The sequence below is a fragment of the Drosophila persimilis genome, unplaced genomic scaffold, assembly GCF_003286085.1.
Source record: "Drosophila persimilis strain 14011-0111.01,24,50 unplaced genomic scaffold, DperRS2 tig00000191-arrow-pilon, whole genome shotgun sequence".
Classification (NCBI taxonomy): domain Eukaryota; kingdom Metazoa; phylum Arthropoda; class Insecta; order Diptera; family Drosophilidae; genus Drosophila; species Drosophila persimilis.
In genome coordinates, this window is record NW_020825298.1 from 10,552,784 (window position 1) to 10,564,280 (window position 11,497).

The 11,497-nt window shown below is 44.0% G+C and overlaps 3 protein-coding genes across 5 annotated transcripts; all 3 read left to right on the top strand.

Annotated features, from left to right (window-relative positions):
- The first annotated feature begins 723 nt into the window (after positions 1–723).
- Positions 724–3,321, top strand: LOC6588835. 3 transcript variants are annotated; one of them, XM_002014651.2, is made up of 4 exons: positions 724–2,422; positions 2,482–2,586; positions 2,653–2,749; positions 2,803–3,321. In XM_002014651.2, exons 1-4 carry the CDS (start codon positions 1,553–1,555, stop codon positions 3,249–3,251), a joined length of 1,521 nt encoding a protein of 506 aa, XP_002014687.1. In that variant the 5' UTR covers positions 724–1,552; the 3' UTR covers positions 3,252–3,321. The 3 variants fall into 3 exon arrangements, with proteins under 3 accessions (XP_002014687.1, XP_026844455.1, XP_026844456.1); XM_026988654.1 differs by having other exon boundaries at positions 2,657–2,749; positions 2,803–2,869; XM_026988655.1 differs by lacking the exon at positions 724–2,422 and having other exon boundaries at positions 2,545–2,586; positions 2,657–2,749.
- A 205-nt stretch (positions 3,322–3,526) lies between these two features.
- Positions 3,527–4,739, top strand: LOC6588834 (GTP-binding nuclear protein Ran). Its single transcript, XM_026988847.1, has 3 exons — positions 3,527–3,575; positions 3,791–4,481; positions 4,544–4,739. The coding sequence occupies exons 1-2, from the start codon at positions 3,538–3,540 to the stop codon at positions 4,371–4,373; spliced, it is 621 nt and encodes a 206-aa protein (XP_026844648.1). The 5' UTR covers positions 3,527–3,537; the 3' UTR covers positions 4,374–4,481; positions 4,544–4,739.
- Positions 4,740–6,670: 1,931 nt separating this feature from the next.
- On the top strand, positions 6,671–8,475 carry LOC6588833 (LIM homeobox transcription factor 1-alpha). Its single transcript, XM_002014649.2, is given in 2 exon segments — positions 6,671–7,855; positions 7,857–8,475. Coding segments are annotated over 2 exon segments (1,314 nt in total). The 5' UTR covers positions 6,671–6,731; the 3' UTR covers positions 8,047–8,475.
- Positions 8,476–11,497: the final 3,022 nt, after the last annotated feature.

The following is an 11,497-nucleotide window of genomic DNA, read 5'->3' on the forward strand; positions in this document are numbered from 1 at the left end:
AACAGCGGGGAGAGTAAGCCGAGGAGGAAGTGGTGAAATATGTATTTAAATTTAAGACGAAACAAAAAAATCTATTTTTAAAGCTACAAATACTGAACACCTTACTTGAGAAAGCTATTTCTGCACAGTTAACAGCCGAAAAGCTATTATGCTAAATTAACAGAGCCAAAAAGCTATATGGTAACAGACTTTAAGCTCACAAAAGTTTACTTTTTTCCCGAAAGAGGGCGAACTTAGACCACCCTCTATTGTTCATGTAGAATTTTTATGATTTGTATATTATATTTCAGATTCGATTAAGTTAATAGGGGAAGATGTTCGGCCGTGATGCACATAAGATAGGACCTGGCCGACCCCTCGCCTAAAATGATACAAAATATATTTGAATCTATCGATAAGTAATGGGACAATGGAAAATTATGTAAGGCAGATTTTTGGGCAAAGATTCAAAAGAGGTCAGGAATGCACGTTAGAGCAAAAGAAGTCTTGTTTTAAGCACATCAAGCACTCTAAATTTATAGAAAACTATGTTTTTCTAACAATTTTGCTTGGAAGGGTTTTACTTCAAGCATGATTTCAGTATGCCTTACTTAATTCAATTCTTTTATAGTTACATGTTACTTGTTCATTTGTAATTTCACACTATTTTTTTTGTGCAATTTCTGCACGCATTTTTTACCACACTTTCCTTTAATCTGTTACCCTTTTGGAAATGCCAAAATCAAAAAAATCAAAATCGAAAAGTGAGACTTTGGGCAAGTCATCAAATCGATCCCATGCAATTGCAAAAGGCAATAAAGTGCAGCTGAGGAAGAAAAGTCCAGGGAAAACTGTACCTGGAACTTCCAAATCGGTTTTCAGTCCCAGAAACACCCCACCGAGTCCCTCAGCACATGAAGAGATTCAAAAAACTCACGCATACTCGCATGAATCTATTCAAAAAAATAGTAGCACTCAAAACCAAATCAAATCTGAAAAACATTCGGAAGATGAAAAGCAGAGAAGCCCGCTGCATGCAAACGATCCTGAGGATGACACAAATCCATTTCCAGACCAAGGAATATCTCTTGTGAAATTGTCTGAGAATGTTATCTACGGTGAAGACGAACACATCTATGAGGACGGCAGTAAAGTATCACTAAGCTCCAACCCCAAAAGCGGCTTTTCTACACCAACAATACTGGATGCAAAAACTAGTGTTATTTCTAACACTTCTAACAAATCGAACGTTACTTTTGAAAAAAAACATCATGCGGTCCGACCAAAGACTTCACTCCATAAAAAGCCCAAAGGTTCGACAGTATCGATCCACAAAAGACCCCAAGCAACGCAAGAATCCATCCATAAAAAGGCCAAAAAATTGGAGCGTAACGATGCCTTCAGTATACACCTTCTTAAAAAACGACCTAAGCCGGAAGTCGATATTCAATGGAAAGCTCCAGATGACAATATCTCTGTTCGGTCAGAAAATGCTGGTGGTGATGAAGTACGCGAACCAGACAATACCAATTCCGAAACGGGTGATAAGAAAAACTTGGAAATAACGAGTTATATGGACATCCTTAACCAGATCCGCGACTTGCCCAACTGGAATGAACTGGATGAGACAGCTACGGTTGATTTTTCAGAAGAAATTCACGAGGTCAAGGCAGAGGACCCATCGGGAAAATTTAGAGACCCGTTGGCTGCCGTCTCGACAGACCTGAATCTCGCCAAGGGAGATACTGAGACAGATCATGAGGGATTGTCTGAGGCCCAGCCGTCTCAACAAAAGTTGAGTAGACTTAGTCTATCGGTCATCTCCAGCTCAGAAATAGAAGAAAGTGATTCTTTTGATGATGATTTGTCTTTTAAGACTATCTTTGAAGTCCCACGACCAGTCAAACGTACTAGTCTCGTTTTTGATTTAGAGGAAGGGAAGTCGGAGGTCATCGTCAAAGTTAACCCATGTGAATTGAACTCAATGGTCTACGACTTTCTGGACGAACTCATTTGCAAAGTCATTGACGTAACCACAAAGCCTGAACGGCTAACACACAGAGTACTAGACAAAGAAAAGCTCATGGATACACTGCTGGCTGAAGCCAATAAGCATCATTTGGAACAGATTATAAACCAAAATTTATCAAAACGTATTACCGATATCCTGGTGCGCCGTTGCAAGTACTCTCTAGTAAAGCCGGATACAAATGAAATTACCAAAGAGAACAACCGGGTTCGCTGTCTTTCCGCATTAAATGAGCTGGACTATTGGCTTAAGCGTGAAAAACAGTCTACTGAAATAGCCCGCAACGAGGTAGAGCGAAATGTCATCGAGGAGAACACAAAGAGAACTGAGGACGATGAACAGTTTCAGCGGCTGGAGAACCTTATAAATAGTACCATACTTAATTGCCAAAACGTTTCAGATCATTTAAAAATTGTAACTACACATCTTAAAACTGATTTATCTATTAATACCTTTCACGAGTACCTACACAGTTAACTAGAAATATAATCAGAAGGCTAAGGAAGATGCGCGATGAGTTGTCTGAGACACGTCTGAACTTGATCCTGAAGCAACACACATATTCACATATTAAAACGGTAAGACATATCGTTGAACAGACAGTACCTATGTATAAGGAAGATCAATAAAAATATACTTTTCAGAAAGTGGAAGAAATGGACACCATTTCGGAAAACCTCACCATGCACAGATATCTGTCAGTCGAAGCTCAGGTTGAGAATTTGAGCAGGACATTGGAGTGTGAGTAATCCATTTGATATGCAAGAATATTTCCTAATTTTTACAATTTTTAGCCAAAAACTTAAGCATTGTAAAATCGTCCAGCCTCATCAATAGCAAGCTCCATTCAGTGTCCCATCTAAGGTGTCGTCGAAAGGCATTGAGCCGGAAACTTTCGGCGGCCCAGTGCATACTCGGGTCCCTCAGGCAGAATTTCCAGGACTTGCGGCTCAAGGCCTATCGGTGTAACACAAAGCACAACAAGCTATATAAGTGTCTCGATGATGTACGCTACCAAGGTGGTATTATGTTATATCCCCAGCTCATGACGGATTATGACCAGACGCTGGAGTTATTTGCCAAAAAGCGATCTGAGATCGAGGTTCTAAGGGCGGAGCATGATATTCTGATCGAAAGAATCGAAAAGATCGAAGAGGAGCTTAGAATTACACTGAAAAATCGTAAGGGATCTAGGAATCAACTTCGCGCTTCCACCTTAGTTGACAGAATGGCAAAGATTTGAGTGTTTAAATCACGCTCTTGGTGAAACGAGAGAATCAATGCCAATAAATAAAAAACATCTTTTAAGTTTACTTTCTTGATTTACAATGATAAAAACCCAACATTGAGCGAGGGTGCGCTTGAGAGTCGACAGAGGGTCCGACAGGGGTTGCGCTGTCTCTTCGGTTTATTAATTTTGCGGGTTCGGAAACAATTCCTTCTGGGTGTTACACACATCCACTTCCACCGCAAATCGAATATACCTCTATACTCTGCGAGTACCAGGTATAAAAACAAATACGAATGGGATGGTGATATTTCACTTTAGGTGTATCTCCCTTCAAACGTAAGTAAACGTCTTACGGCTGACGTAATGGCCAAGTTAACAGTTTTGAGCATGAAACTCGCAGAAATGCGAGCATAAAGAAAATACCAAAAAAATCCTAAATTTTTAGATAGTATGTCATTGAATTCGTTGTCCAACACTTAAACTGTGCCTGTCGTTGTGTCTTTATTCTGGAAAATCAAATAAGTCTCAATCTATTTTGTAACAATGTCTAGTCGGCCCAGCCCAATTCCAACGTTCAAGTGCGTAATAGTCGGCAAGGAGGGATGCGGAAAGAGTACCTTCATCCATCGTCACTTGACGGGTCATTTCGAGCAAAAGTATTTGCCCACATTTGGAATCACGGTGATCAAACTCATATTTCCTACAACTCGCGGGCCAATCTGCTTCGAAATGTGGGAGGGAGGGAAGGCCGAGTACGTCCAGTATCGGAATCCATTTTTCAAGAATGTACAATGCGCCATCGTAATGTTTGACCTCAGCCTAAAGGACCCATTCAAGAACTTTGACGAATACTACTCTATGTCTAATATGCTCCCGTCAGACATCCTAAAATTCGTTTGTGGCAACAAGGCGGATCAAGAATTGGGCAATCCTAGCCCTCTGCCAACGAATATCCACCGCTGTACAAAGATGTCTGTTAAAACTAATATGAACACACTGCTGCCTTTTCTGCACCTCTCGCGCAGAATTTTTAAAGACCCCTCGCTCGAGGTCATGCCGAGGACAACATTGTTGCCGGCACAAGTGGAGCCCAGTCGCCAGGAGAGACAGCCAGAACAGGATAAGGACCTTTAATATCATATGAAGATACACCGATACACAAAACAAGACAGAGTGCGTGTGTGCGTGTGTGTGGCTGCTACATCGGGTGACACATCAGACAGCAGCAGTACACTCTTAAAAGTAGGTGCCTGATTATTTATTTATGAATCCCTAAGTAATCTGAAATTTATCCATCCTTTCAGGCCATTGTGGCGTCCAGTGCTTCAATACATCAGATGACGGAATGTCATCGTGCCACGAGGTGTGGCAACATAAAAAGACTTCATACCAGTACGGGCAAAGCATTTACAGCTTCGCATCTTCAATAAATAATTTACTATATTTAATCAGAATTTAATTAACAATAACAATAAAAACCACTTGACATGATGAATAACAGAACGAGAGGAAATGTTGTTTGTCACTGCTACGACCGCGACTCTGCATTTATACCCCATACTCTGGTTACGACTACATACATGTAGTTCTGGTGGGTTAGTCGTGGCCAGCTCGGAGTGGGGGGCACTCGCAACAATGTATTTCCTTGCACCGGCTTATACCATTGCATTGACTCTTATTTCTTGGCTCTTTTATTTTTATATTCCCTCCAGTTCAATTGGCCGACACCCTTTCTGGCCCCAAGCTGCTATGCCGCGATCGCCTCTTCATACCCCCTACGTAAATTTATTAAGTTATTATTTATTCTATTACTTTATTTAACACTTTCTTTTATTTTAGCAGGTCTCCAAGGGCTTCCCGCTTCTGGTGTTCCGATTAATACGAAGGAGTGTGCGCTCGACGACGGCTGTCCACCCCATGCGACCGGCTGACATCACGAACTCCCAGCCGGCTCCTGCGCACTGGACCACGATGCACACTGTGATCTTTAATGAGGGACGACCAATCAAGTACTTAGATGCATTACATCTGCAAATGACAGAGCATGTAAGAAAATCTGAATAATTTCATCTAAAGAGTAGATGCACGAGTTGAATGAATGGAGCAACAGCTTTATATCTGCTTCGGCCATAAGATCGGGCATAAAGTATTGCACGTTTTGCCTTTGTGTACTTATGCGGAGGGGAAGGATGGGGACGCACACCATCATCGCCTTAACTCATAAACCAATCATGCACTTCATCTCACAGACAACAGCAACGCAACAGCCATGCGATGCCTAATTAGGCCCGCTTAAGACAAGATTCGACCAGAACAGAGGCCCAGACTCAGGACCAGACCCAGAGCCAAGCAGGCAACGGCTTTAATTATGCGTAAGCCGTAAAGAGCCCATTAATGTCATTTTCGTTGCATTTTCCGGGCAGTCGGAGGGCGTGTTGGCCGCATGTTTGATTAACAGACACTTCTGGCGTGTTTCCGACGTATGCTCAGTCCATAATTCTGATAGATTCACTCCGATGTGGTCTCAAGGAGAAAATTATCTTGTATATGCGATTCTCTTTGGCATTTTAATCACATTTAGCCGTGGATTTGTGAATTATTTAGAGAATACTTAAATGTGTGAGTCACATAATTCGTAAATAGCCTTTTGAAGCTATTATTTATAAAAAATATTCACGTTAGATTTTTAAATTTCCGTTAAAAATAAAGAAGTACATTTTGATTCCAATAGATGGCGCTTTTCGGACGACACCTATCGCGCACTATTAGTACCAACATCTCCGCCAATCGCTTTACGCGGTTCTTTTCCATGAAGGGCTGGACACTCGGATTTTTGTTTTTCATATTTATTGGCGCGCTTTTAAATTCTATGTAATGTACGAACAAAAAGGTTTACAAGAGGTTCACCTCTCTGAGATATTTCTATCCTGCTTTTCCTATCACAGCTCTAACGGTATGAGTTACAAAATAATATAAAATATGTATATATACATTACCGACATTGCCTTCCCTCCTGCACCATGCACCATGCATTACCTCGTCGGCTTTGACCGAGTAAGTCCTGTCGCTTTCTCAATCTGTCGCGCTCTTGTCGAAGCCTCGCTTGCATTAGGGCACGGGCCATTCGGCCGGCCTGACCTTGATTCGATCCAGCAATCACTTGAATCTCGTCTATCGTCTTAGAACAGATTTTCAATGCGAACAATCGTCGTCTTTTCAATATCTTTCAATTGATCGCAACATACGCTGCCGAAGAAGCTCAGTAGCTCAACATAATTTTGAGCTCATTTATCTTCAGTTTTAGCCATTTTTGGCGTATCGTTGGCCCTACCGTATACAATCTAGCTTGTACTCTGAGAATCTGGCAGCACTGCTCGGCAGCACAGCTGACGGGCGCCGTTACTCTGCAAAAAGCGTGCGTGCTTCGCTTCGGATTTCCCAAATTTCAATTTGCATTGCAGATCAGCAAAAACTGTGTGAAAGTCATTGAAAATGAACAATTTTATCGAACCTTCAGCTGCATCGCCCAGCATAGGCGATGCGGGGCGCATTACTATGCAGAACATCAGTTCATCATCAGATCAGTTCTTGGTGCCGAATTTCGAAAAGCGCAGCAGCATTGCCGCCACACACCTGCCATTGCCGCTGCAGCATTTCTTTCCTGTGTCGCCTGTGGTGCCGCCGTCTGTGGTGACGGCAGTGGGGCCCGATGTCGACTCCCCGCAGCCATCGCGTTCGCGGATGGCGCAAATGGAAATCTATTGGAATGGTATAGCGTCCGTGAATAATAAGATGACTATGGATATCACCAAAACAGAGCCCGGACTCGTCGGGCTCTCATCGAATCAACAGCAGCAGCACTCAAGACAGCAGCAGCAGGCCGCCAGCATGAACAGCAACAGTGGCAACAACGTGGGGCAGAATACCAACAACGGTTGCAACAGCAACGGCGGCGGGGTGAACAGCGGCAACAACAACAGCCTCAGCAATGTCCAGAGCATTGCCGCTGCGGCCAACAACAATAACAACAACAACAATGGAAGCCTGCTGTGCGCCGGCTGCGGCAAGCACATCAAGGACCGTTACTTTCTGCGCGCCCTGGACATGCTGTGGCACCAGGACTGCCTCAAGTGCGGCTGCTGCGACTGTCGCCTGGGCGAAGTGGGGTCCACCCTCTACAAGACGGGCAACCTAATCCTGTGCAAGCTTGATTATTTTCGATTATTTGGCAACACGGGCTACTGTGCCGCCTGCAGCAAGGTGATCTCCGCCTTTGAGATGGTGATGCGCGCCCACACCAATGTCTACCATTTTGATTGCTTCGCCTGCCAGCAGTGCAACCATCGATTGTGCGTTGGCGATCGGTTCTATTTGTGCAAGAACAAGATTCTCTGCGAGTACGACTACGAGGAGTGGCTGCTCTTCGCCACGATTGCCGCTGGGGTCCCGGATGCCGCCGGCGGACTGCCCGACGGAGGACCAGGCGAGGCCAACATGGGTGTGGTCGTGGGCATAGTCAACAGTCCGTGCACCCCCGGCGACCACAACAATAACAAGGGACCCCAGACGCCCACCGGAGGCGGCTCTCCGTTTGCGGCCGCGGCCACTGCTGCTGCTGAAGAACCAGCTAGGGGCGTCCAGACAAAAAAAAGCCCTGAGCATGGGCGCGCCTAGGAGGAGGAGCGTCTGGATCCATTGGAGCAGCAGGAGGAGGAACAGCAGCTGGAGGAGGCGTTGGCAGCATGGGAAGCAGCTGAAAACGCTAAAAAACAATATTCTACAACCGCAACTGAATCGAGAAGGGTAGATCGTGGCTCGTCGCTCTTGGAACGAGGGAGACAGGGGGAGAGAGACCGCGAGATTTGATGCCACATGCTTACGGATGATGGAGTCGATATTCAATCTTCGTTTGCTTTTGACTGAGCTCAAGTCTTATAGTGTTATAGATTTAGTTTTTGGTTAAGTTGTCTCACAAATCACTTGCTGAATGTTGCACATGTTGCAAGTGCAGAACTAAGTTTTCATTTCCCTTTCGAATGGGCAAATATTCGTTTCATAGATCGATTTTTTTTTTTTTTATTTGTCGAGTGTGTACCACCTCATATGGGTATACTCGTATTCGCATTCATATTCATATTGATATTGATATATGTATGTAACAAATAGTTTTTAGTTTTCACGCTCGAAGCGTTGCGGTGCCAAAATAAATTCAAACGCATTCCTTGTTTCCCCCCTACTCATCATTTGCATAGACTTTTTTTCTTGGTTCTTTTATTCTTATATTCCCTCCAGTTCAATTGGCCTACACCCTTTCTGGCCCCAAGCTGCTATGCCGCGATCGCCTCTTCATACCCCCTAGGTAAATTTATTAAGTTATTATTTATTCTTTTACTTTATTTAACACTTTCTTTTATTTTAGCAGGTCTCCTTCCCTCTTCTGGTGTTCCGATTAATACGAAGGAGTGTGCGCTCGACGACGGCTGTCCACCCCAGGCGACCGGCTGACATCACGAGCTCCCAGCCGTCCCCTGCGCACTGGGCCACGATACAAAGCGCCCCTTGGGACATGATTCCTGTCGCGCGACACTGTGATCTTTAGTCTGGTCTACTTTTTTGTCCGGCCACTGCCAGAGCCCTCATCCTTGCGTTCCAAGATGTTTTCTCCGCCTTTCCAGTCCGCTCGCTGTCGGTACCTCCTTCTCTCGGGAGGTCCAAGGGATGTGTTCCAGAGCTCGGACTGATTTTCGTAGTAGTGCCGTTCGACAGTCTGGATTCTCGCGATGCTGGGAGTGTCGGTCCTTCTCCGATCTGGTCCTATTTGGCTGAGATATAGCCTTCCGAAGATTTGGATTTGTTAAATATTAAAATATTGTTTGTTTTCTTTACGCTATATTTCAGCTGCACATCAACCGATCTGGGCGTGGCATGTCTCTCCGTGATCGGGAAAGTCCTGCCAACCGACTGCCGCCGGAAAAAAGGACATCAATTTTTCCCCGATTTTCGCAAAAAATCATGATGGTTACATCATTAAATTTGTCAAAAATCGGCCTCGTTTTCGTTGTGGAGATTTTGATGCCGTTCGACAGTCTGGATTCTCGCGATGCTGGGAGTGTCGGTCCTTCTCCGATCTGGTCCTATTTGGCTGAGATATAGCCTTCCGAAGATTTGGATTTGTTAAATATTAAAATATTGTTTGTTTTCTTTACGCTATATTTCAGCTGCACATCAACCGATCTGGGCGTGGCATGTCTCTCCGTGATCGGGAAAGTCCTGCCAACCGACTGCCGCCGGAAAAAAGGACATCAATTTTTCCCCGATTTTCGCAAAAAATCATGATGGTTACATCATTAAATTTGTCAAAAATCGGCCTCGTTTTCGTTGTGGAGATTTTGATGCCGTTCGACAGTCTGGATTCTCGCGATGCTGGGAGTGTCGGTCCTTCTCCGATCTGGTCCTATTTGGCTGAGATATAGCCTTCCGAAGATTTGGATTTGTTAAATATTAAAATATTGTTTGATTTCTTTACGCTATATTTCAGCTGCACATCAACCGATCTGGGCGTGGCATGTCTCTCCGTGATCGGGAAAGTCCTGCCAACCGACTGCCGCTGGAAAAAAGGACATCAATTTTTCCCCGATTTTCGCAAAAAATCATGATGGTTACATCATTAAATTTGTCAAAAATCGGTCTCGTTTTCGTTGTGGAGATTTTGATGCCGTTCGACAGTCTGGATTCTCGCGATGCTGGGAGTGTCGGTCCTTCTCCGATCTGGTCCTATTTGGCTGAGATATAGCCTTCCGAAGATTTGGATTTGTTAAATATTAAAATATTGTTTGTTTTCTTTACGCTATATTTCAGCTGCACATCAACCGATCTGGGCGTGGCATGTCTCTCCGTGATCGGGAAAGTCCTGCCAACCGACTGCCGCCGGAAAAAAGGACATCAATTTTTCCCCGATTTTCGCAAAAAATCATGATGGTTACATCATTAAATTTGTCAAAAATCGGCCTCGTTTTCGTTGTGGAGATTTTGATGCCGTTCGACAGTCTGGATTCTCGCGATGCTGGGAGTGTCGGTCCTTCTCCGATCTGGTCCTATTTGGCTGAGATATAGCCTTCCGAAGATTTGGATTTGTTAAATATTAAAATATTGTTTGTTTTCTTTACGCTATATTTCAGCTGCACATCAACCGATCTGGGCGTGGCATGTCTCTCCGTGATCGGGAAAGTCCTGCCAACCGACTGCCGCCGGAAAAAAGGACATCAATTTTTCCCCGATTTTCGCAAAAAATCATGATGGTTATCATTAAATTTGTCAAAAATCGGCATCGTTTTCGTTGTGGAGATTTTGATGCCGTTCGACAGTCTGGATTCTCGCGATGCTGGGAGTGTCGGTCCTTCTCCGATCTGGTCCTATTTGGCTGAGATATAGCCTTCCGAAGATTTGGATTTGTTAAATATTAAAATATTGTTTGTTTTCTTTACGCTATATTTCAGCTGCACATCAACCGATCTGGGCGTGGCATGTCTCTCCGTGATCGGGAAAGTCCTGCCAACCGACTGCCGCTGGAAAAAAGGACATCAATTTTTCCCCGATTTTCGCAAAAAATCATGATGGTTACATCATTAAATTTGTCAAAAATCGGCCTCGTTTTTGTTGTGGAGATTTTGATGCCGTTCGACAGTCTGGATTCTCGCGATGCTGGGAGTGTCGGTCCTTCTCCGATCTGGTCCTATTTGGCTGAGATATAGCCTTCCGAAGATTTGGATTTGTTAAATATTAAAATATTGTTTGATTTCTTTACGCTATATTTCAGCTGCACATCAACCGATCTGGGCGTGGCATGTCTCTCCGTGATCGGGAAAGTCCTGCCAACCGACTGCCGCTGGAAAAAAGGACATCAATTTTTCCCCGATTTTCGCAAAAAATCATGATTTACATCATTAAATTTGTCAAAAATCGGTCTCGTTTTCGTTGTGGAGATTTTGATGCCGTTCGACAGTCTGGATTCTCGCGATGCTGGGAGTGTCGGTCCTTCTCCGATCTGGTCCTATTTGGCTGAGATATAGCCTTCCGAAGATTTGGATTTGTTAAATATTAAAATATTGTTTGTTTTCTTTACGCTATATTTCAGCTGCACATCAACCGATCTGGGCGTGGCATGTCTCTCCGTGATCGGGAAAGTCCTGCCAACCGACTGCCGCCGGAAAAAAGGACATCAATTTTTCCCCGATTTTCGCAAAAAATCATGATGGTTA

Excerpts from the sequence above, each read along its gene's own strand:
- LOC6588835 (XM_002014651.2), top strand. The coding sequence starts at position 1,553 with ATGGACATCCTTAACCAGATCCGCGACTTGCCCAACTGGAATGAACTG. Across the intron at positions 2,423-2,481 it reads TTTCAGATCATTTAAAAATT|TTAACTAGAAATATAATCAG; the intron begins GTAACTACACAT and ends GTACCTACACAG. Across the intron at positions 2,587-2,652 it reads CATATTCACATATTAAAACG|AAAGTGGAAGAAATGGACAC; the intron begins GTAAGACATATC and ends TATACTTTTCAG.
- LOC6588834 (XM_026988847.1), top strand. The coding sequence starts at position 3,538 with ATGGTGATATTTCACTTTAGGTGTATCTCCCTTCAAAC. Across the intron at positions 3,576-3,790 it reads AGGTGTATCTCCCTTCAAAC|TCGGCCCAGCCCAATTCCAA; the intron begins GTAAGTAAACGT and ends AACAATGTCTAG.